The sequence below is a fragment of the Sus scrofa genome, chromosome 16 (assembly GCF_000003025.6).
Source record: "Sus scrofa isolate TJ Tabasco breed Duroc chromosome 16, Sscrofa11.1, whole genome shotgun sequence".
Classification (NCBI taxonomy): Eukaryota; Metazoa; Chordata; class Mammalia; order Artiodactyla; family Suidae; genus Sus; species Sus scrofa.
This window is the reverse complement of record NC_010458.4, coordinates 52,905,231-52,929,658: the sequence shown is the minus strand read 5'-3', so window position 1 is coordinate 52,929,658 and position 24,428 is coordinate 52,905,231. Positions and strand designations below refer to the sequence as shown.

At 38.5% G+C, this 24,428-nt stretch overlaps 1 protein-coding gene across 3 annotated transcripts in view; it reads left to right on the top strand.

The window, feature by feature from the left end:
• RANBP17 (RAN binding protein 17) overlaps positions 1–24,428 on the top strand; it is a 323,866-nt gene that overhangs the window by 230,498 nt on the left and 68,940 nt on the right. For all 3 annotated transcript variants that reach the window (XM_021076681.1, XM_021076682.1, XM_021076680.1), the window contains 3 exons: positions 6,082–6,145; positions 6,235–6,343; positions 19,413–19,516. In XM_021076681.1, the coding sequence (XP_020932340.1) occupies positions 6,082–6,145; positions 6,235–6,343; positions 19,413–19,516 (277 nt within the window). The remainder of the gene's footprint in view (positions 1–6,081; positions 6,146–6,234; positions 6,344–19,412; positions 19,517–24,428) is intronic.

Genomic DNA, 24,428 nt, shown 5'->3' with positions numbered 1-24,428 from the left:
TTCTATATTGAGTTTTCTGAGGTACCTCCATACTGTTTTTCATTGTGGTTGTACCAATTTACATTCCCACCAACAGTTTAGGAAGGTTCCATTTTCTCCACACCCTCTCTAGCATTTGTTACTTGTGGACTTATTAATGATGGCAATTCCAACTGGTGTGAGGTGGTATCTCATAGTGGTTTTGATTTGAATTTCTCAAATAATCAGTGATGTTGAGCATTTTTTTGTGTGCTTTTTGCCATCTGTCCATACTCATCTTAATGATTTACTTTATCTTACTGGCCTATTTCAATTCAGCAAATATTAGGTAAACATTTGCTAAGTAAAGGCAAAAGGACAAATGAGACCTGGACCCTCCCCTCACAGATTTTAAATTTAAACAGAACTAATCCTGATTCCCTAATTCGTTTCTTATATTTCTCCTAAGTGCTCAGACTATTGTTTTATTAATATAGTTTCTTTTTCTTTTTAAAAATTTGACTCAAATTAATCATATACTAATTTTCTGAAAATCTACACATTAAAAATAATGTGGGTGAGTGACATTTTGATATGGTGGCTTTGAGGGAGCTCTTTTTATTCAAGATCATTTAGGGATAGCTAATGATCTTGAATAAAAAGATCATTAAGTGTTAACTATTAAGTGATAAACTATTAAGTGTTTGATTATGTGCAAACCAGATATCCTCACCTTGTCACTGATCTTCCCAGCACTGGAGTGTGAATCCTGAATGAAGTGGGAGGGTCAGGAAAGAGTAAATGATGAGAGATGAAACAAGAGTGAAGGATGGAAGTAAAACTGGGTATGTCTGTTACAGGAAATATTTAGTAGTAAACAGTAGTGATTCTGCTTTTGTGAAACAGTATTAAAATGTACTGCCTTATTTCAGTGAATATCACCATCTCCAGATGGTTTTCAGAATGTTAAATAAAACTAGTTTCAGCTACATCCCTCAGGCGTACTTCTATTAACATTGCTCATCAAAGGAAATGTTGATTTATTTCTTTGTTTGCTGTCTCTATCATCGTTGGAAAAGTCATCTCATAATTTATCTGCTCTATTTGATTTTACACTAGAATCAGCTATGAGAATCTTCTACTCTTCTTCAGTAGCCCACTTATGTAGGCCTTCATTCACTCAGTTCTTCATAGATTCTTGCTTCACAAGTTTACCTTCCTTGACTATTGTTTTGATCTAATCATTACTCTTCCCAAAAGCCCAGAATCAGTTCTTCTTGCTTCTTGGGTCAAAGTAAAATTATTGATTTAAACTCGAATCCTTTAATGGTACTTGACTTATTGAGTTCCCATAACTAATTTCCTGATCTACCACTCAACCACAATTTGTACTTTATACTTGGGCCAAGAAAATTTATTTTATCTTCTCCTTGAAACACCCTTCATTATTTTTCACTGAATCACCATGTGTGCTCCTCTCCTCATTTGACACATTGTAACTCAATTAGGTTCTCTTTTAAATTTTCATGTCTTACTAAAGACATGGTAGCACCATCTTGTAATAGTTATAGTCCTTAGTCACTGTGTTAACTGAAAGAACACCAACAAATGATTTAATTTCTCTGAGACTTAATTTCTTCATCTGTAGAAAAGGGAATATTGTCTATCTCTTGTGGTTTTTTAAGTATTAAATAAGATAATAAATATGCGATAATATAACCCATGTTATCTAACAACAGTAAAGCACCTGGTACCACTGACCCTGTCACATAGTAGGTGTTCCTATCATCTTTTATTTTTCTTAATGTTCTTGACCACCTAGTTCTTTTCTATATTTCTAGGGATACATGTATTATAGCCTAGTATTGGCTAGTCCTCTCTCCTATTTAGTTGTAAACTATTAGAGTAGGACTCTTGATTCCTTTTCTCTATTGTTTCAAAACTTCACCACATAACAGGGATTTGAACATATTATTACCCCTCCTATTGAACCAACTCTTCCTTATAAGTAATTATTAGTGTCCCTTAAGAGGTTTTATTTTGGTTATACCTGTTTGGAATTTTTTAGTCTAGTAGAGTTCATGGATGTAATTCTACTTTTAAAATAGCTAGTGTTTCAGTAATTATGCTATGTACGTATCATAATTTCTGATGGGTAGTTGTCTTATCTGTGAACTTTTTTCTATCAGAAAGACATCTGATCTATCAGGATCTAATTCTATCTGTAATATTTGTAAATATGTGCAGCTTTTATGTAATTGCCTAGATCAGTACCATTATCCACCCTCTTGTGCTTAGCAAATATCATGCATCTAGTACCACTTCTTTGATTCTAAAGCAGAAATGTATTCACATTTTAACACGTAAATAAAATGTCTTATAATTGATGGTATTTTCAGACACTTTTTCTTTCTTAGCAACACATATAGTAGTGACTTTTTTATAATTGGTGGCATTTTAGGATTGATAAAATATGATGGTACTTAGTAAAGACATGATACCATGAATTGAGGTCATACTTGGTGATACCCTGCCCATTAGCTGCTAAAGTATGTGGTACTCCTGTAACTTAAGAAACCATACCATTCTTGGACTTCCTGTTGTGGCGCAGTGGTTAACGAATCCGACTGGGAACCATGAGGTTGCGGGTTCGATCCCTGCCCTTGCTCAGTGGGTTAAGGACCCAGCGTTGCTGTGAGCTGTGGTGAAGGTTGCAGATGCGGCTCAGATCCTGCATTGCTATGGCTCTGGCATAGGCCGGTGGCTACAGCTCCGATTAGACCCCCAGCCTGGGAACCTCCATATGCCACGGGAGCAGCCCTAGAAAAGGCAAAAAGACAGAAAAAAGAAAAGAAAAGAAAGAAAAAAGAAACCATACCATTCTTAATTCAGTTATCCTCCTCTTCAAAGGGTATAGATTTTCAAAATTTTGACCATCTCTAAGATATACCGTTCTTTTGACTTTTTCTTGCTTTTCTCCATTTGTCATGCTAATTACCAGTAAGGCCATCTTCACCTTCATCAGTGTTGTCATAACCACATTGATACAGACAGGGATTTTCTGAGAATTTTGTTTGTGAGTTAGTATCAGCCAGGATATGGAGTTTGCTCAGTCCTAGGTGTGACGAAGGCTCATTAATGAATTGATGCCTCCTAAAAGAACAGTTTCCCTCTCCCTTCTGGGATCTAGTTCCAGTTTCAGTTGTATCTCAAGAAGATAGTGATCTCTGTAGAATCATTGGGCTTCTTCAAAATCAAATGGATAGATAAGAGGTAACCCAGGGGAAAGAGCTAACTTTCAAGTCACACAGACCTTTGAACTTTGGATTTGAATCTTGGCTCTACCATTTAAATGTTCCATGAGTGACTTTTACTAAATTCTCTTACTCTTCTATACTTGTATTACTGTTGTTCTTACTCTTAACTGCCATACCATGTGTCCTGTTATGAACTATTGTCAACAGCCCTCTGAAATCCAACCAAGCACTGCCACCCAATAAAATGGTGCAACTTACAAGAACCCTAGTCTCTTAGAGGAGAAGAAAATGAGAGTATAATGATTATAAAGATGATGTATCCATTTACATTTTTTAACATTACAGTTCCTCTTAAGGGCCATAACTAGCTCTGTATTGAATTCCTATAAGGGAATATAAATATTCAGATGAACTCTAATAATTTTTTTCTTTATTAAAAAAAGTGAAAATTCATTCTTAATCATTTTTTTCTTTAGAATATAATTAAAAGGCAGTGAGGCTGGCCTTGGTACAAAGTGCACAGATGCAATTCTGCAGAAAATGTGTCTTTGGCAGATGAGATTCTTCCTGTGAATGTTCTGTTTATTGCTACCATAAATATTCTATTGTCAAAACATGACTTGCTGTTTATTAGCAGCACTGACAGGAAGATTCCTATTAATGGCAGCATTCTTATTACCCAAAGACCCTGTCACTTTTAACTTTGCAATTTTAAGAGAATTGTATTTGGTAATTACTTAAGATATTTCTTAGCTTATTGATCCCCACCCCTGTTTAACAGAGGGAAGTTTGAGTGGCAGTTCTTCTGCTCAGTGATTTGCACTAGGAAAAATCATCAAATCTGCATCTTTGTAAGCAGGGTAAGACTCAGTATCTGTCAGCCCTGCTCTTGTTGCCCTTCAGCCTGCCAGAAACACAGTGCATAGAGCACCCACTGAGAGCAGTGTACTGAGAAAAATGCATAGGTGCACCCTTAGAAAGTTTATAGTCTAATGAGGAGATAAGCTAAATATACAGTTGCTTAGTATGCAACTGGAATGGTTGCTGTTGAGTCAGAGGGTCTTGAATCTAAATCATACTAATTGCCTGTCTTTTGGAAAGTTTTATTGCATTTTTTGACTTTGTTTCTTCATTTGAAAATTAAAATGATACCACGTTTCTTGTGGGATTGTGAGAATTAACCTGTAAATGTTCATCCTCTGCATCTTTTTTTGTTTTTTGGTTTTTTTGTCTTTTTAGGGCCGCACCCACGGCAGAGGTTCCCAGGCGAGGGGTAAAATCAGAGCTGTAGCTGCTGGCCTACACCACAGCCACAGCAATGTGGGATCTGAGCCACGTCTGCAACCACAGCTCATGGCAATGCCGGATCCTTAACCCACTGAGCGAGGTCAGGGATTGAACCTGCGTCGTCCTCATGGTTATTAGTCAGATTGGTTTCCGATGAGCCACAATGGGAACTCCCATGCTCTGCATCTTTGTGTCTTCCTTCCTGATTTACAATTGGCTAAGACATTTGTATCATCCTATCCTCACAACAGCCCTCGAGACAGTTTGGTGATATCCTGATTGCTTGGAGAGGGAAACACAGACTAAGAGTGGCTCAGTATAGTACTCAAACTCATCCAGCTGACTGAATGGTGTAGTCAAGCTGAAAGCCCGGGTTTCCTGACATGTGTTCCTTCCAAGTGTCTTTTCTTCTCTTTTACACCTACACCTGAGTGACTAAAATTTTAAATTAGGCCTATCAGTGCCACTCTACAGAAGCAACATACATTTGGAAATAATGTGAAGGTAAAGAGCCAGTGTTTTTATTGGGACATGAATGGAACCGTGTAAGATTCTTATAGCCTGACGCAAGCTGTGAGTAAATCCGTAGGGATATGCCCAAGAGATACCCTAGCTAGAGTAGAAAACACATGACGAAGGAAACCCTAGGTGCGAGCAGAGGGTGTTGGTATACTGAGTAGATGTTCTTAGAACCCGCTTCAGCCCTTCTGTGATGACACCATTAAGCAGAGATTATTTAGGCTTTTTTGTGGTCATGTTTATGATTTTTCGACTCTTCTAGTTCTGAGTTGAACTGTTCAGGTGATAATGTGGTAGAGTAGAAAGAACATGCCCTTTGGAGTCAAACCTCAGGTCAGATCTCAGCAGTCTCAGTCCATAGCTGCATAACGTTGGGCAAGTACCTTAATTTCTCTGAACTTCTGTTTTCTCATCTACAGATTAGACACAATAAATAATGTTCAATGGTGCAATTGTGATGATTAGGTGAGTTAACAAATATAAAATGCCTTGCACCTAGTAGGTACATGAGAAATATTAGGTCTTTTAAACCTGTCCTTTGATACTTAATGACATGCAGTCTGCCATATCCTTCTAATTGTATTCCAGTTTTCTTCATCTAAAGCAGAATTTCCTTAGATTTCTGCTAACTGAGCTCATGTTCCTTAGAAGTGAATAATTTTCTTTCTTGATAGTCTATCATAGATCTTTCATAATTATTTTTTATGAAATAATATTAAGTGAAAAGAAATTCTCAAGTTACCCCCAAAATGTAAAAAGGGTCAGTTTTAATTTTCCACTATCAAGGCTTTAATAGTAAAGTTTTTGTCTTAATTATAAAATTCATTCCTCCTTTCCATAACTAGAATATGTATAAGATAGGAAAAGTAATTGCACTGGTTAATAATGGATTATCATTCTTAACAGAATGAAAGGCATTTCTATAGGAATAATACTCTTTAGAAATAATATTTATTCTTCATAAATAGAAATTGATGCCATTAGAGTTCAGAATTATTTTGTGATCTATTACTTATTGATAAGACAATTCTATTTCCCCAGATTCCTTAACTTCTATTACCTATATCCTTTTAAAAAAACTTGTGAAGATTGATGCTGTGAAATTCATGTTAAAAAATCACACGGTGAGTCTTATTTCCTTTCATTATTGACTAGAGTTTTCTGGGTAGTTTAGGTAAAGCATTAACTTTGGATGCTCTTTTGCTTTCATTAGAGTGAACACTTCCCCTTCCTTGGCATCAGTGACAGTTACAGTCTCAGTGACTTCAGGTGCCGAACAACCTTCTACACAGCCCTCACTCGTCTTCTGATGGTAGATCTAGGTAAGGCTTAAGAATTTAAGCTGAATTAATAGAGGATCAACAGTGTACTTGTGTGAATGGCCTACTTGTGATCACCACATTTAACTTTTTGGAATTTTCCATCTTAGATAGTTTTTTTACAACTTTCTAAGATTTGAGCATCAGAGCCAAAGGACCCATCTTTGTAATTGAGTGGTATGTTAAACTTCAAATAGTACTTACATTAATGCTTTACTTCAAAATTTATTTTCTAGGTATCCTTTGATCCATTAATTTTACTGCCCCAAATCAAAGAGAAATCCTAAACACAGAAAAGCTTTATTAAACACAAAGACTTTCTTTGTAATGACACTTAACCTACAGAAAAAATGGAAGTGATCTCCATGTCCAACAACAGGCAATTGTAAAATTAAGGCACATCTACTTACTTGATGGAATAGTCTGTAGTCATTAAAAATTACGAATTGAAGACAAAGCAATACCTGAAATGTTATAATATTAAGTGAAAAAGTAAGATATTAAACTGTGCAGATGATGATGAGCATACCCACTGGGAGGGAAAAAACAATGCATCCCCAAAACAGCTTAAATGAAATTCTTCAAAAATGTTAAATGTTGTCTGTGGGTTGTGCACTGTAGGTAACTATCCGTCATCTCTGGTTATTTGAAATTTTCTTTACTGTATTAGTTGTATAATGGGGAAAATTCCCCTGTTTCTTTATTTGCTTCATTGGAAAGCTGAAGTTAGCCAGAGTATCCACAGGTAGACAGTCACCTTGGGATGAGCACTTAAGCCTCTCTGTGTTGACCATGTTTTCTGGATTGGCATTTTCCCCCATGTTTGAATACTGCAGGCTAAACTAATCAGTTTATAGACTCATGAGAGAGTTCAATCAATGACGATATCATCCTTAGAGAATATAATACTGATGATACTTTTTTCTTCCTTTCTCTTGCAATGTATTGATTGATCCATCAACTTAAACATGAATTTTTTTTAAAACATGATCGTACATAAAGAAAAAGGATAAATATTCTTATTTTGCTCATTAAAGGCACTGACCCTTGTAATGGAAAGGTGACTAAACCTGTCTCCACTCCACATCTGTATTACTTAGATGCATTTCAACAGAATAAATTACCAGAAAGACAAACAGCCAAAAGTTGAGAGAAATACAACCAGAATGATTAAGGAGCTTTAGTGGGATTGATTTCTAAGGAAAGATTAAAAGAACCATGTATGTATAACTTGGCTAAGTGACAACTAGGGCTTGAGGCAAAGAGAACTGTCTATAAATATTTGAAGAGTGTAAACCAGGCATGCAAAACCCAATCATCTGCTACCTTCGGCAAGCTGAGCTCTGAGTGACAGCTTTGCATACTGCACACTGGCCTGTGTTACCTCTCGGCTGCTGCCTTGGAGAGCAGGAGAGCATCGTCCTCCATAGCCGTTTAGAGAGCACACTGCCCTGAGCTCTGAGGGCAAGACAAAGACCAGTCAGGCACACTGGCCCCTGCCCTCAAGGAGCTAGCTGTCTTGCTTGCGCCGTTGTCCAAACATTAAAGGCGATCATGCAACCCTTGTCTAGACTTGATTTATTAGCTAAGCCTTCAAAGTGCTCTTTGACTGACCCTGTCAAACAGAGAAAGAAGTGGGGAGACCAAAGTTAAACAGAACTAGCTGGAGGCGATTTCCTAGAAGTAGGTTCTTGTCATCCACGTCTTCAGGACCTGGAATGGAATGAGTCAAGATCCCTTTTTCCGATGGTCAGCATAGACAAAGGAACGCCTCATAAATCTATGGTACCTTAGGCTGCAGGATAGCACTGTCACTATTGACAGCACTCCTACCATTGCGTTGGTAATTGGTAGTCACGATGGTACAAAAAGACACTGCATTGCCCATTGCCTTTAGTTTTGTGTGTGTGTGTGTGTGGTGTTTTTTTTGTTTTTGTTTTTTGTTTGTTTGCTTTTTAGGGCCGCAAGTGCAGCATATGGAAGTTCCCAGGCTAGGGATTGAATCAGAGCTGCAGCTGCTTGCCTACACCACAGCCACAACATGGGATCTGAGCCGTGCCTGTGATCTACACCACAGGTCATGGCAACACTGGCTCCTTAACCCATTGAACGAGGCCAGGGATCAAACGCACATCCTCGTGAATAACTAGTCAGGTTGTTACTGCTGACTCCATGACAGGAACTCCACACATTGCCTTTTTGAAGAGTACTTTTATTTAGCATTGCTTAATGTAACCTATGAGGTGCGAGAAACTGAAGTAAAAATATATAATTTGAATAATAGGCTATTATTAGGTTTCAAAGGATTAGATTCATTTGAAATATTTAACCCAAGACTGTATAAATTGATATTCTTTAATTCACATATTTTTAGGTAAATATCTATGACATGGAAAACAATTTTTAGATACCTTGGGAAAAAGAAAAAGATGAGGCAGTGTGGAAGTACCTGGTCTATGTAGATGCTCATTATAAGTATATTGAATCTGGAAAGAGATAAAATTAAAAACAATAGCAACTACACGCGTGGAAATTATATATCATTTGAAAAGAAGCTTTATTTATTAGTGTTTTTCACTTTTTAAAATAATGAAACATAGGCGTTCCCTGTTGGCCTAGGGGTTAAGGATTTGGCATTGTCACTGCTATGGCTCAGGTTTGAATTCTGGCCTGGGAATTTTTGTGTGCTGCAGGTGCAGCCAAAAAAATAAATAAATGTATGTTGTAAGCATCAAGTGATGATTTGTGGTCTATATTACCAGAGCTTTCTTCCCTTGTTAAGAACCAGAGTTGCTCTTCTTCCCAAAATATGTTGATCCCCTGTAAGGTATAGACTCTGCTTTTTTCATGTTTTCTAGCACCAATCTCAGTATGTCTACACTGAAGGTGCTCAGTTAGTTTTTGATGAATGAATGACACACAAGTGTACTGTAACCAAAATGGCATGATCATGCTCCTGAAGCCAGCTCTGCCTGCCGTGTTCTCTCTGGAGTAGCTTTGATCATTGGCCTCTCCAAAACAAAACAAATCAAGTGGCTGATTACCTTTGCAAGTGATTAGTTACGCTTGGCCACTGTTGTGCTCGATTAGTCACTTGTTGCTGTCTGTTCAAGTTATTGCTTTATAGGGGATCATTTGTTGACTGTTGTTGAACACAGTTTTATTATTTGAAGCCTTGTCTCACAAACTAGATTGACTGGATGTTGCTGTCAGAATTCCTATATATATGGCTTTGTAGTTTTCTATTGTGTGTTCACTGTCATGGAAACAAGGAAAAAAGAAATAGTGCCGTTATCAAAAGAAGCACAGATCCACGTATTATATGAAAGGAATATCGGGTGATGAGAATTCTTCTCAAATTAAACAAAGAAAAATTTGAAGAGGAGCTTTTTATGTCATTGGGTTTTTTTGTAAGAATCAAATAGAAAAACTGCCTAACCAACCTACTTGCAAAGTGTTGGATGTGATTATTAGATTGAAATATAAAGCATATTTTAATTGAATCCTACAAAAGAAATTGAATATGTTTTGTATATAAGCCATACACATTGGAGTGACTAGAAAAGAGAAAGAAATTGGGTGTCACATTAATTGGTATTTACTTTGAAATGCATTTTGGTTTCTATTCAATAATTTGTACTTTGTATGAATTTAATTAGATGCTATGTGCCCCAGGTTGTATTTCAGATTAAAATGGGGAGGGGGGTTGGCAATAAACAGTTGTACCACTTTATCAGATTGCTCCTTGGCTAAACTAGACAAAATGTTCACTTGTATAAAGAACAGAATTAAAAGCATTTTATCATCAGAATGATGATGTTTCATGTTGGCAACATATTTTTTGTATTTTCAGAAATTATAAAAATTAATGCAAAAAACCCCTTAATGAGCTAGCATATATACAGAAGAAAATAGGTGACCGACCATATGTGTATGCATGTTAGTTAGCCCTTCCAAGAATCACTTAAAGTTCCCAAGGTTATTTTTAAATTAACTTTGTCAATCTAATAAACTAAAGGAAAGATAATATTACCCAAGCCAGTAAATGGAGAACCTCCAGGGAGCTTTTCAGTGTAAAATACTTGAATAAATAAAAACCTTCTATTTTGTTTAATTTGAATGGAGGTGAATTCCGTTGACAAATATTGGAAAGAGGAAGTGTGGGAAAGAACTACAACAAAGCTTTTTGTTTTATAGAGAATATTGTTCGTTGCAAATTAAGTTTTAACCAACCATAAATTTAGAATTGCTCAGTGTCACAGTTGATTTTTCCTTGGACATTTTATGATTGCATCTTAGATTGAACTACTCAGATGAGAATCATGTTGATGGGATCTAAGTGAACAGCGCTTTCCTCAGATAGTCAGAACCTAGCACGCAGTCATACTTTTAATGATCGGGGGATACTAATATTCAAATGGTGTTTATAGACATCAAAAGACAGTTCTCTCTTTAGGGATGAAGGTAATACAGTATCCAACTACTCTTGTGGCTTATAACAGGTAATTGGCACCTGAAGATATTTCTCTAGCTTAAATTTGAGAAATTTTGAATAACAAGTAAATGAATTAAATAAAAGACTATTCTAGGAGTTCCCATTGTGGCTCAGCGGATTAAGAACCCGACTAGTATCCATGAGGATGCGGGTTCTATCCCTGGCTTCGTTCTGTGGGTTAAGGATCCGACGTTGCTGTGAACTGTGGTGTGGGTTGCAGACGTAGCTCAGATCTGGTATGACTGTGGTGCAGGCCAGCAGCTGCAGCTCTGATTCAGCCCCCAGCCTGGGAATTTCCATATGCTGCAGGTGCCACCCTAAGAAGAAAAAAAAAGAAAGAGAGAAAGCTATTCTAGAAATATCTGCTAAAGTTAGAAGTGAGGGAGTTCCTGTTGTGGCTCAGCAGGTGAAGAACCCATCATAGTGTGCATGAGGATTCAGGTTTGGTCCCTGGCCTCCCTCAGTGGGTTAAGGATCTAGCACTGCCACAAGCTGTGGTGTAAGTTGCAGGTGCAGCTCAGATGCGACATTGCTATGACTGTGGCATAGGCCAGCAGCTGCAACTTCAGTTTGACCCCAGCCCGGAAACTATGCCTTAAGTATGGCCCTAAAAAAAAAAAAGGTGCGGCAGCGGGGAGAGATAGAAGTGAAAATACACTGAGGAAAGAAACTCTTTTTCTCTTATTTATTTATTTTAATTTTGATCTGCACCCATAGCATGCGGAAGTTCCTGAGCTAGGATCAAGCCCAGTGCCACATTGGTAACAATGCCAGATCTTTAACCTGCTAGGCCACCAGGGAACTCCCCTCCTTTTCTTTTTAGTAATAACATTTGTTGACAAATTTCATGGTTCATAGACCACTTTCACATACATTTTCCTCTTTGATCTTCACAACAGCCCATATGAAATAGGTATTATTGCATTACCTGTTAGAAAAGTGAGATGCAGAGGGATGAAATGACTTGCCCAAGGTCAGTGCTATAACTTGTAGCCCTCTCACCACATGTTCACTTCTGCTAAGCTGTTATTTCGCCTTTCACATTCTCAATCAATTAGGAAGTGTAACTTTTTCTTCTTTGTTTTCATTTGGACTATGTGGACTGAATGATTGATTTTAGGCTTGAGGGCAGTGAGAAGAAGGGAGAAGGGATTACTTTCCAAGCTTCTATCGAATACACAGATAAGATTCGTGTTTATTATTTGCCCTATATAGATGTATTACTGTTCTATGGTCAGTGAAAGTCAAGTGTAGTTTTTGAAATTTGTTCTTATATCGAATAAGTGGCTAAAGCATATTTCTTCTCATGGAAAAAAGAACACAGAGGTAGATATCCCAGGAGGATTTAGAAAGTGAGACACTTGATCAGAAATGGCTAATGTTCTGATAGATAGGAAGAATACATCAATATATCACCTGTGTCCGTGACTTGGCAGAAACTATCTGGAATATAGACATTGTTGGGGGGGAGGTGGGCAATAAGGGGTAAAGAAGCAGCTGGAAATACTTAGATTCTGTAATGAGATAATTAAGACTAATTAGCTGGCCCTGAAGGCAGGAAAGCAGCCCATTAAGTCCAGATTCAATTTTAATAACTTACCTGGTTCTGAGGGTAGAGAGTCCAGAGCACCCCCAGGGAATGAGAGGCTTCAGGGATGAAACTTTTAGGGTCGGTTTCTTAGACAGGGAGTACAGTAGTCTGCAGTAGGAGGTGTATTTTTCTTTTGGGAATGAAAGTAAATATTCTGATTCCCTAGAGAGAGGAATTAAAGGAAACCTCAATTTTCTCTTCTATTAAATGGAGAGACCTACTTTAAAGAGTGGTCATGTGGTTTAAGTAAGATAAAGATGTGTAAAAGGGCCTGGAACAGTTGCTATCACAAAGCAAGTTCTCAGTACGTGTTAACTTAGACAGGTATTTATTGAATGCACTATTGGGCATTGACTGACTCTGGGACCTCAAAATGAGGCAAATCCAGTACCCTTAATGCACCTACTCTGCCTTCAGTACTTGGGCTGTTATTTTCCAATAGAAGCAAGAGCTGATAATACTTCCTAACAAACACTAGAGCATCCTGTCCTGACCGAAACTAAAAGTCATTTCAAAGCCAGGTAGAACTCCTAGGCCATTCTAGCAAACTTGGGCCCAGGTTAGGTCTAGCCATGCACATTTCTCAAGCCTTTTTCTAATAGAACTTTCAAAGTGCTCTCCTACTGAAGCACTGAAACAGCAGATGATGTGGACTGAGACCTGCACAAGACACTGGCTCTAAGATTATTCTCCAGTACTTGGTTTAAATGGATTACAGTTGTCCTCAGTATACACAAGGGCTTGGTTCCAGGACCACCCCCTAGATACCAAAATCTGCCTTTGCTATAAACACTCTGTAGATAGTTGCCAGCCATGGCAGATTCAAGTTTTGTTGTTTGAAACTTTCTAGAATTTTTTTTCCTGAATATTTCTGACCTCTGATAGGTTGAATTCAAGGATGTGGAACTAGTGCATATGGAAGCCCAGCTGCATTTTCTTCACTCGTTTCCTTTGTATCTTCTTGTTTGTCTCTCCTCTTAATTCTCATTAAGAGCTTCATAGCATTAGACTTGATCCTTATTGATATATGAGTTTCCTATTACTCTTTTAACGAATCTCCACAAGTGTAATGGCTTAAATATTACAAGTGTATTTTATAGTTTTGGAGGTCAGAAGTCCATGTGGGCTAAGAACAAGGTGTTTACATGGGACCCACCTGGATAACCCAGAATAACATTCCCTCTCTCTCTCTCTCTCTCTTTTGGTTTGTTTTGTTTTTAGGGCCACACCTGCACATATGGAAGTCCCCAGGTTAGGGTTCGAATCAGAGCTGCAGCTGCTGGCCACAGCCACAGCCATAGCAACGCCATCTGAGCCGCAGCTCACGGCGACACCAGATCTTTAACCCACTGAGGGAGGCCAGGGATCTACACCAAACCCACATCCTCATGGATACTAGTCAGGTTTGTTAGCGCTGAGCCATGACAGGAACTCCTAATCTTCTCTTTTAAAGTCAGTTGATTAGCATCCTTCGTCATATAACCTAACGTATTCACACTTGCCAGGAATTAGGATGCTGACATCTTTGGAAGCATTATTCAGCCTATCATACTGACCTATCACTAACACCGAAATATTTCACACAATATTTATTATACAATAAATTCTCAGTAACTGTTGGCTACCATCATTTATTATTACCATTTTATTTGTATTACTTGCTTCTCCTTGGCCACTCCCCCAGTCCCCCAGTAATCTAGCTGCTATTTGCATTTGAATTGGAGAAAATAAGTTTCTCTGTTCTGTATACATTTAAAGGGGGGGGATGGTGGGAAGCAAACCCATATTTTTGTTGGTGGTAGGTTTTGGGGTTTTGGCTTTTTGTGTGTGTGAATCTCATACTATAAAAGTTACTCTGGCAAAGTATGCAATTCAGTGGTATTTAGACTATTTACAAGGTGTACAACTCTCACGATTATTTAATTACAGAGTATGTTCATTGCCCCAGGAGGACACCCTGTGCCTTAACATAGTCACTCCCCAATAGCCCTACCCCCAGCCGCTGGAAGCTGCTGATTTCTTCTGTCGCTATGGATTTGCCCATTTTCGACATTTAGTGTGAGTAGAATCATATCACACGAAACCTTTGTATTTGAATTCTTTCAAGTACCGTAATATTGTCAAGGTTCATCCATGTTTCCGAAGATGCCAGTACCCCATTCCTCGTTCTGGCTGACTAACATTCAGCTGTGTGGATAGACCACATTCTATTTACCAGCTCTCAGTCAGTGAAGAGCTGGGTTGCTTCCACCATTTGGCTGTTGTGGTAATGCTACTCTGAACATTCATGTGTTAAGTTTTTGTGTGGACATATGCTTTCAGTTCTCTTGGGCATATACCCAGGAATAAAATTGCTGGGTCATCTGACAACTCTGTATTTCGCTTTTTGAGTAACTGCCAAACTGTTTTCCACAGTGGCTGCATCGTATTATGTTGGCTGCACCATTACACATTCCCACCAACCTAGGTTTTAAGTTATACAAAATAACAAAGTGTCCTATAAATAAAATATCCAAGAGCCCACATACTGAAAGAGCTACTATTTGTATTTCAATGTGACTTCTCTGAAGGAAAAAAAATGAAATTCATAAAATGCATAAATTTCTGTTGAATCAGATCCTTGGAAATTCAGTAGAGGATTTAGCTCTGGGTTTTCCCCAAAAGCTGAAGAATATTATCTTATCTATGCATGACTGAGAACTCACGCTGTTATATTAATATTTACTTTTCCTGATGCCAGTGAAAATAGTAGCCTATAAATTGGCACTTCACCTTCAAATTATACTCATGTCTGAGCCCTTGTCTTGTTAGAAAAAAAACTGGCTGTTAGAAAATAACTGCCGTTATTATTCATAAAATGATCACATAGACATCTGGCATGCTAAATTGAGTACTTGAATATGAAGTTATAAGAGAGTAAACTCATATTTTCTCTTTTTTGTGTCAGAAACAATAAATGAGGCCTCCATGGGTAACACAGATGAGGAAAAAATCTGTAGTAGATGTTGTATAAAACTGTTTGCATGAGATAAACAAAATGACCAGTTTTCCAGCTTAGATAATACAACATATCCCATCACAGTAATAGGAACCGTGCTAACCGAAACGAACATTTCTATAGGCACAAGGCACCAGTGTCTCTCTTTTGCCTACCTTAAACGCAAGTGATTGCTGAGGAATTCCTTTCTGCTCACCAGAACCAAGATGATTGTTCTTCAGCCTCTTCTAACTTCATGCGACTGCAAGCTCCAGAGTCTGTGACCCTGACTTCAGTCGCCACCTTTGGCACCTTCCACCCCATCAGAGACATAGGGGGGGAAACACGAAGTTGGGGGTAAAGCAGACCTAACTGGGGACCCTGGTTCACTGACATTTACCAGCCCAAGGATGTCGGATAAAGTCCTTAAGTCCTCAGCCTCTCTGTTTACCTGTAAAGTGGAGGAGATCATCCTCCCACTCCATAGGATTTTTGTGACCATTAATGACTCGCAACCGTGGTTTGAATATAGCAAGAGCTACGTGGGTGTTTGTTGAGTAAATTCATGCCTGCACATAATAAGCACTCAGGGTATAACTGCTGTTATTCAGTCACGACACAGATACTTCTTGAGCACCAGACCCTCTTCTAGCACTGGGGAGGCATGAGCCAACAGACCACGTTCCTTCCCTAAGGCGCTGACATTCTAGTAGGAAAGACGGCATAAAGAGTGTAAGTGAACAGCTGGTCGTAGCAAGACCCCTAAGAAAAGGGAAGTCATTTGTGGGGTCGCAAAGTGGCTGAGGGTAGAAGGCAGGCACTGCGGTATGGTTTTAGGAAGTGTGGTCAGGCAAGGCCTTTCTGAGGCAGTGACGTTGAAGCCGAGTTGCTGCTCACATTGCTTTGCATTAGTGTTTGCTCCTTGACGTCTCCCTGCACATTTTGGTGGCTGGTCTCATATATCCATATTTGCCTCAAAATTTGAGGAAAGAGAGGGAGTCGGGAAGTTTTTTGATCTGCCCCTCAGTAGCCCAAGGGAAGAGTTTCAGTGGTCGAGTCCTGCGTTTGTCTTTGTTCTGAGTACTCAGCTTTACCTTGCTCCCCGAGGGAGGGTCTTAGACTGGCAGCCTCGTGGTCACACTTTATCTGTTCACCATAATCACCTCTGTTCAGTCCATGGTAAACTCAGAACCACAAAAGTGCTCATGGCTGTCATTTAAGTGCTAGACACTGAGCAAGGGGACTGTACACGTTTTTTGTCACTTGATCCTCACAGCTAACTTTATGAAGTATACATTATGTCTCTTAATTACAGATGAGTGAAGAGACTTCATCCAACACCAGACAGCTAATAGTAGCAAAACCAGGATTCAAGCATAGAACTTTCGAAGCATCCACTCTATCTGGCACCTTATCTGCCTGCAGGGATCGTTATCACTGTTCTCATTAATTCCAATTTAGAAAATAGTTTATCTTAGAAGAGCGAGATTACATAGTTTAAATATAATGTATGTATATGTTGTATATTTAAGGATGTGCCAATGTTTCCTTCAGTTAGTCATTTTTCTATATTAGGTGTTAAGAAACTAAGATATTTTTGAAATTTACCTTTAATTGAGCAACTGCTTCTCATTCAGTTACAGTAGTTCCCTCATATGTATCAGGCACTGTTCTAGGTGCTAATAGTATAATACCGATAGCACCAGTGATATTTATTAAGCATTCTCCATTTTCCCTGTGTTATTTAATATATGCAATAATCCTCAAAAATGGGCATTTTTATCCTTATTTTATAGATGGGAAAACTGAGACTCAAAGTGATTAGCCGCATATCCAAAGTTGAACTGAATGTGGTGGAGCTAGACACGGGGGCTGTTCATTGCGGAGCCTTCCCTACATCATCCTCCTTTACAGAGAACCACAGAGATGCAGTCTCGGCTCTCTAGAAGCAGAGCCAAAGATACTATCAGTGTAGGCTGATAGATCTAATAACTTACATACACGTTATAAATTTTATCTCATTTAATCCCCTCAGTAACCCTCATCAAATGGTGGTAGTGGTGGAATGATGTAGGTGATAGCTATATGCCACATTACAGTTCACTGCAGACAGGTAAATGCTATCCAAAGAATTGTGGCTCAGTGGTTAACGAATCTGACTAGCATCCATGAGGCAGGTTCGATCCCTGGCCTTGCTAGTGGGTTAAGGATCCAGCATTGCAGAGAGCTGGGGTGTAGGTCACAGACATGGCTCAGATCGTGCGTTGCTGTGCTATGGTGTAGGCCAGCAGCTACAGCTCCGATTCAGCTCCTAGCCTGGGAACTTCCATATGCCGTGGGTGCAGCCCTAAAAAGCAAAAAAAAAAAAAAAAAAAAAGAATCAAAGGTAAATAATCAGACAAAATGCTGTGTGACCCCAAAGGGAGAAGGGGAATTCTCGGAGTAGGAACTTAGAGTAGTTGAAAGGGAGCTTAGCTCAGACATGGGGAAAGCTCTCGTTAGACCTGGACTTTGAAAAATAAAACAGGCTTCTATGAAGTTCTCTAATGTTGTCACCAGTTGGAATAACTTGGTCGCATAGCCAGTTGACAGAGCGGGGATGACAGTTTGGAGCCAGATGAGCCATCCTTGTACCACCAGGTCACTGTAATTTGGTTTGCCTTACCCTCAACCTAGTACTCTGATCCTTTGTCTTGAACAGCATACAAGAGAGGCTCATTGGCTTTTTGACATCTCTATGAACAAAGCTAAGTCCCTGATTCTGTTGGGCCCCAAAAACCGAGTATCTAAGTTAAAGGGGGAAAAAAGAAATCACAGAAGATCAGAGTCAGCCAGGTCAGCCACGCCTTAGGAGTCAAAAGATCCTGATTTTGCTGTTGATCTGTATGTGTGGCCTGGGATCTCAGTCTCCTTATCTGTAGAGTAATGTATAGGTCAGTGTTTCTCAAACATTTGCATGCATCTAAGTTACCTGGAGGGCCCCTTAAAACAAAAATTGCTGGATCTGCGATGGGGCCTGGGATTTTATATATGAACAGGTTCCCAGGTGATGCTGATGGCTGCTAGGTCAAGGACCAAACTTTGACACCTATTGGTCTCTGAGACCTTGTTTCCTCTCTACTGCCCTGTTTAAAAGCCGATAGCGTAGAAATCAGGTCTGGACAGTATAGTTCCACCTCCAACTAAATATGCTACCTTGAGCAAGTCCCTTAACATTTCTCTGCATGTTTCTTCATCAGTAAAGTGAGACTGACAATTCCCTATGGCATAGGATGAATGAGAAAACTTTCTCATTTGAAGGAAACCGCCTTTGCAAAGGGTATTGTGTAAATTGTCAATTGTGCATATCTGCGTGTTAAGTGAAGATTCTACCTTTCCAAGTGAAAAAAAAAGCAATAGAAAATGCCTCTTTCCCCTCTTTTCTGTAAAGAAAAGGAAGCTTATTGTAAGAGGAAGTGTACTCATGGAGAATGTCTTAAAATCCAAATGACCCATAAGGGACTCTATCGTATTTGGCGGATAAAAGTTTCCCTGACATCTATTTAACAAATTAATAAAAAAAGAACATAAATAAAAGAGAATAATAACTTAGGGCTGTCTGGGCACCTGAGTCTGTGAGCCCTTTAGGGTTTTGGCACCTAAAGAGAAGGAGAAAAAATATCCTGTTCTCGGAAGCTTTGAAAGTGGCTTTCCTTGAGGCATCAGGGAAGCTCTGGGGGCCCGAAGAGCTGAAGGGCTGAGATGCCCGGGGCATGTGTCTGTTTGATCCAATAAAGAGCCAGAAAAAAAAAATGGCTGGTAAGTAATTTTGCTATTTCATTTGGTGCAAAAGAGAAGGCGAAACACCAGAATATTCAATGAGCCAAAAGCAGAAAATGTGGTGTGGCTGTGAATGCAGGCTGACCCCTGCTCGGGAACATTTCTAAGCCTGAATGAAGCGCACTCTGTGGAGGCTAATGGACAATAGCACGCATTTTAAACCGTGATGACCCTATTGTTTTTCTGATAGGCGAAGATGAGGACGAATTTGAGAATTTCATGCTGCCTCTTACAGTCTCTTTTGAAACAGTATTACAAATATTCAACAACAACTTTAAACAAGAAGATGTAAAGGTGGGTTTGTTTCCAAACATGAGAAAAGATGATTTTGTTCATTCTAGGATATCTAGGTTCAGAAAAAGATCTGCTTGTGTGTGTGTCTCTGTGTGTGTGTGTGTGTGTGTGTGTGTGTGTGTGTGTGCGCGCGCGTGCGCGTGCTCTGTGCCTCATCAATCTTAATTTCCCCGTTGCATGTGTCTTTGAGTTGTACTTTTCATAAAAGTACTTTTCCAGTTTCTTATACAAGTGGACTCGGAGGTCATCAAATGATTTCAGCTAGGTGACACATTTGTCTCATGTGGCACTTAGTATCTTTTAGAAGGACATTTCTCGTGGGTACCCCACTTTAAACGTCCCTGTCCCCTCATCGACACCACACGGTAGGTTTCAACATGTTTACACGGAGGAATGCACAAGTATACAACATGCTAAAACGTTACATCTCTAAATATTTTTAAACAAGAATTTGTATAAATCAAGACTTTATTAAATGGCTAGGCATATATGTATAAATAGGAGCTGGTCTTGAAGTATTGCATTCTTAAACTGAACAAAGTGATTAGGATAACTGATAGCTAAATAAGGTTTTTATGTGCCTGTGGGAGCCATATTAGGATTGATTTGACAAGTCAGTTCAGCTGTGGCAACAGTCATAATATCTAAGACAACATTATGTTTTATTAGTAAAATCCTTAAGTGTAGCAAGCTGTTTGTGACAAAACAGCCCCATATTTTAATATGGGGGATGGAGAGCACCAGATCTGCTAGCTAGGAATAGCATCTTCTGAAATTCTAATGTATCAGGACTGTATTAAATAGATTGACGCTGGTTATTATTCTTAAAAGACTAATAAATATAACCTGAGAATGTGGGTACCTTTGTTGGTGATGCTTGAGTCATGTTTTATTGTTGTTTGAAATATGTTGAAAATATTCACCATCATTTTGCATGGCTCTTCTTCTACCAAAAAAAAAAAAAAAAATAGCAGTAAGAAACCAAATAGAAGTATGATGGCCTTTGGTGATTATTTAGTGTAATTCTTCTACCAAAACATAATTAACCAAATACTACACCTTTTATTTGGAAATAGAGTCTTTGACATACATGTTTATCAACATGCAATAGTCATAAAATTAAAAAAAAAAAAGATCTTAGACATTTTCTTTGTGTTTATAGTGTTGCTGAAATTCCTCACCAGAGTTTCTACTCGGGTTAGTTTTATTTTTTAGATGTCTTCTAAATATTTTTAGTGACCAAAAAAAAAAAAAAAAAAAAAATCTCTGCAACTGTAAGGTGGCTTAAATATCAAAAAGAAGCAATGAGGTTGACAAACACCATCTTTATAAAAATTACATTTGTCTCATTTGAAGATTTCATTATACTCCAAGCCCGTTTTGATGTAATCCCATCTAGTTTGATAGAAACCATCTTCCTAGAGTCATTTTTAATGGAGTTCCAGTGATATATCCCTAAACCAGCAAGTTCTTAACGACCCTGGAAAGTGACTGCTTGATTACACTTTAACGGTATTTGCAAATAAAATCACAAGTAATTAAGGGGAAATCTCCAGGCTTTTGAGCAAGTTTGATGCATGATAACTGCCTGATTCAGCTTCATCTAGAGTAATGCTGTGTAGGCAACAGCTACTGAGATCAATAGCAACGTAATGATAGTGGCAGAATTAAGTGAGTAACCTGAGAACTGTGCCTCAGAATGCATGCAGCTGCCACGAACCAAGGCCACACAGTGCACTCCGTGCTTCCGTCCTAAATGTTCATCAAAAGACGCCCTGCAGGAAAATGGAGTTAGATGCTCTTTATTGCTGATCGTGTCTCTTGCCACATTTATCAGGGAAATTGGATTAGCAGTTGGCAGCTGCAGGTAGACAAGATTCTGCAGTGATTAAATATGCAGCTTGGCTGCATTTGTTGTGACAGACCTTTAGTAAATTCTACTGTAAGCACCATCTGTCTAATTTGTATAAAGAAAACTTGGTGCTTTAAGCTACCGATAAAGAACTAAATCTGTTGCTTTATCATAAACAAAACTTTTGCACTAAATGCTTTTAAATGTAATTTATTAGGTTAAGGCTATTTTTCTATCATGATGAATAAATAATACATGCAAAAGTGCTTTCAGGTACTTCATTTTGCAAGTACTGGAGATAAAAACAGTTCTGTTTTGTTCTTCAATAAAGTATTTAGTATTCCAATCCACAGGAGGTGATGCCGTTAAAATATCTCTATGAAAATGCCTCAGGACTGCCAAATTCATTTAATTTGCAACCCTTACCAGGATTTTCTAACTCCCTATTTATAGATATTTTTCAAATGCGGATTTCAAGATGAACAGAAGCATTAAGGACCTATGTTGCCAAATTGAAATATGCCTGTGAAGGGAGGAAATGCTGGAAAACTCTTAAATTTATAGCTTTGTTTTCTTACTTAGTCCTAATAAAATTGAAGAGAACATTGAATTTTTGTCTTGGGTTTTTCTTTTCAAAGTAGAGGGGAAAGGAAAGAAATTGCTGTGACAAAACCTGGCTCTAAAGCGTTAGTTCACAGAATATGCTTTCCCCCCTATAATTGTATACACAGTAAAATGTAGTCCAGTACTCCGACTCCCCATGCATCATTTTTGATTTGGCCATGACGTCATCGGTTTTAAGGAAAATGAATGAAAACTTCTCGGAGGAAGAGGAGCAGTTAAATAGGAACCTGCTATCTTTAGTCCCTTCGTAAAAACTCCACAATGTTAAATTATTTAAAATCCTAGATTTTCAGCATGCGCACATTAAAAGTTTTCGCACTAAGTGCCAAATGTTGCAAACAGCACTTTAACAGAATGATTTTGCTTTGATCCCTGTAGCAGTTCCTGAATAATTTATCACAGGTTATTGCCTTAATTCTGGAGAGGGATAGAGCAATAAAGGCAGATGAAAACACTCCAGTTGAAACACCTTGGGGCCTGCTCATTCCTCTGACACGGCTCTTTTGTTGGAACTATTTAGAGGTTATTAAGATGTGTCTCCAGAATTAAGAGTATGCTGTAAGGATGAAGACAGCCATCTTAATTCTAAAGACAAAGCACAATGACCCTTCACCTTCTTTTTCTTTGTTGTTATTATATAGTAGAATTATGAGGATAATATTATAGCTGCCCCCAGTAGTGCCACTACAGTAAAGGGTCTGTCAGACTTTCCATTAGAAACCCTGTTTTGGGGGTCAGGGTGGAAGGAGCTGCATTTCAGCTGTTTCCCAGCCTATCCATCTCACACTTGGCACACAGACAGCCATTCGCCATGCAGGAGACTGGAGCCCTGAGCGCTTTCTCCTTGAACTATCCAAAAAAAAAAAAAAAAAAAAAAAGAATCCTTAGGATTAGATACCCCAGACCTATCCCACTCCCCAAAATAGCCTCCCTTAAAATACAGGAGCCTCTCTGACTTCTCCCATCCATCAGAAAGGCAACTTCTGAAATAAACCTCTTTGCACTATTTTAAATGAGATTAGAAGTTGTGGCTCCTCCTCCCCTAAATTTCAGTCCGATCACCTCTCGCTCTCGGAGATTGTCTGGTAGCCTGGTTGAGTTCCTAGTTCACAGTCTTCCTTGTCTCATACCAGAACTTGTGTGCTTTGAGGAGCCCTGAGTGTCGAGCGTCCGTGTAGATTAGCATGGTCCTCTTGCTGCTTTGAGATGATTGTTTGAGCGTAAGAAATCTGCTTCTTACATTAACACTCTATCTTCTTGCTCAGTCGAATCTATTGAAAACATATTGAGTTATTGTCATGTGCTTTCTCTGTAGTGACATTCTAAAATTAAACATTGATATAATTCCTAGAATTGAGTCAGATAGAGCCCTTCTATTAACTTGGCATCTTTTAAGTAAAAAAAATTTGTGCTAAAATAAATATAAACCTTTTGTATAATAAAAATAGTGTAAAATATTTTAAGAGCCCTTTGCACTAGACAGAAAGTCAGATTCGCTGGTCCTATTGACTAATGTTGAATGGTGGGTACACTTGTGTATACGTAAAAAACTTACGACTGTTGTAACCTGTAAGTGTCGATCGTACGTATAGAACAGAAAAGGCTTCTTTAAGAGAAAGACTGCAAAGTGAATTGGTCAAAGTAGAAATGTTCAAAGAAGACTTCTTAGCAGACATATTTTGTTCTGGAAGCTGCAAGAAATGTGGAAAACTGAGAAAGAGGGGTACAGGTTCCAGGTGGTGAAAATAGGTTCCATGAAAGGCAAAATGGTTTTAAAAAATAGCAGTCACATGAGAGAACTACAGGGAGACTAGACGATTATAGAAAAACAAGGACGGGTGAGACTATGAAAGGAACAAGAGTAAGTTATTTAAAGAAGCAGAAGCAAAAATTCAGGATTTACAGACAGACATTCAAATTACCCTCCTTCTGTAAGCTGTTAGGCAGTACCGAAAATGAATGCTCTTATAAGCAATTTCCAGTTATATGGGGTCACCTTTTAGGTGTGAGGTATGGAGGAGGGGGGATGAGGGGAAGGGATCAAAAATTACAGAAACTTGTGACAGATAAACTGTTTCCTACTTTGAAATGTGTTTTAGTCATTAAGTTAAGGGTCAAGATTCACTTCCAAGACCTTAATGTTACTTAAGTGCCTTCCTAAAGAGATGTTCATTACCAAAGGTGATTTAAAAAAAAAAAAAAAGTTCAGAGACCATTTTCTGGCAGAATATTTCCACTGAAATATTTCTTCAGAAATCACAGTTGCATATCTCAGTTATCCTACCCCCTTGTTTTGCAATTATGTTTATTTGTACTCGTTGTTGTAGCATTCTAGCATCTGTTCATGGGTTTTCTTTTTCTCTTCCCAAGCATCATCCTAAGGACGGCTTAATTAAGAGTCCAGAGTACAAATCAGATCTCTTTTAAGAGTCAAGT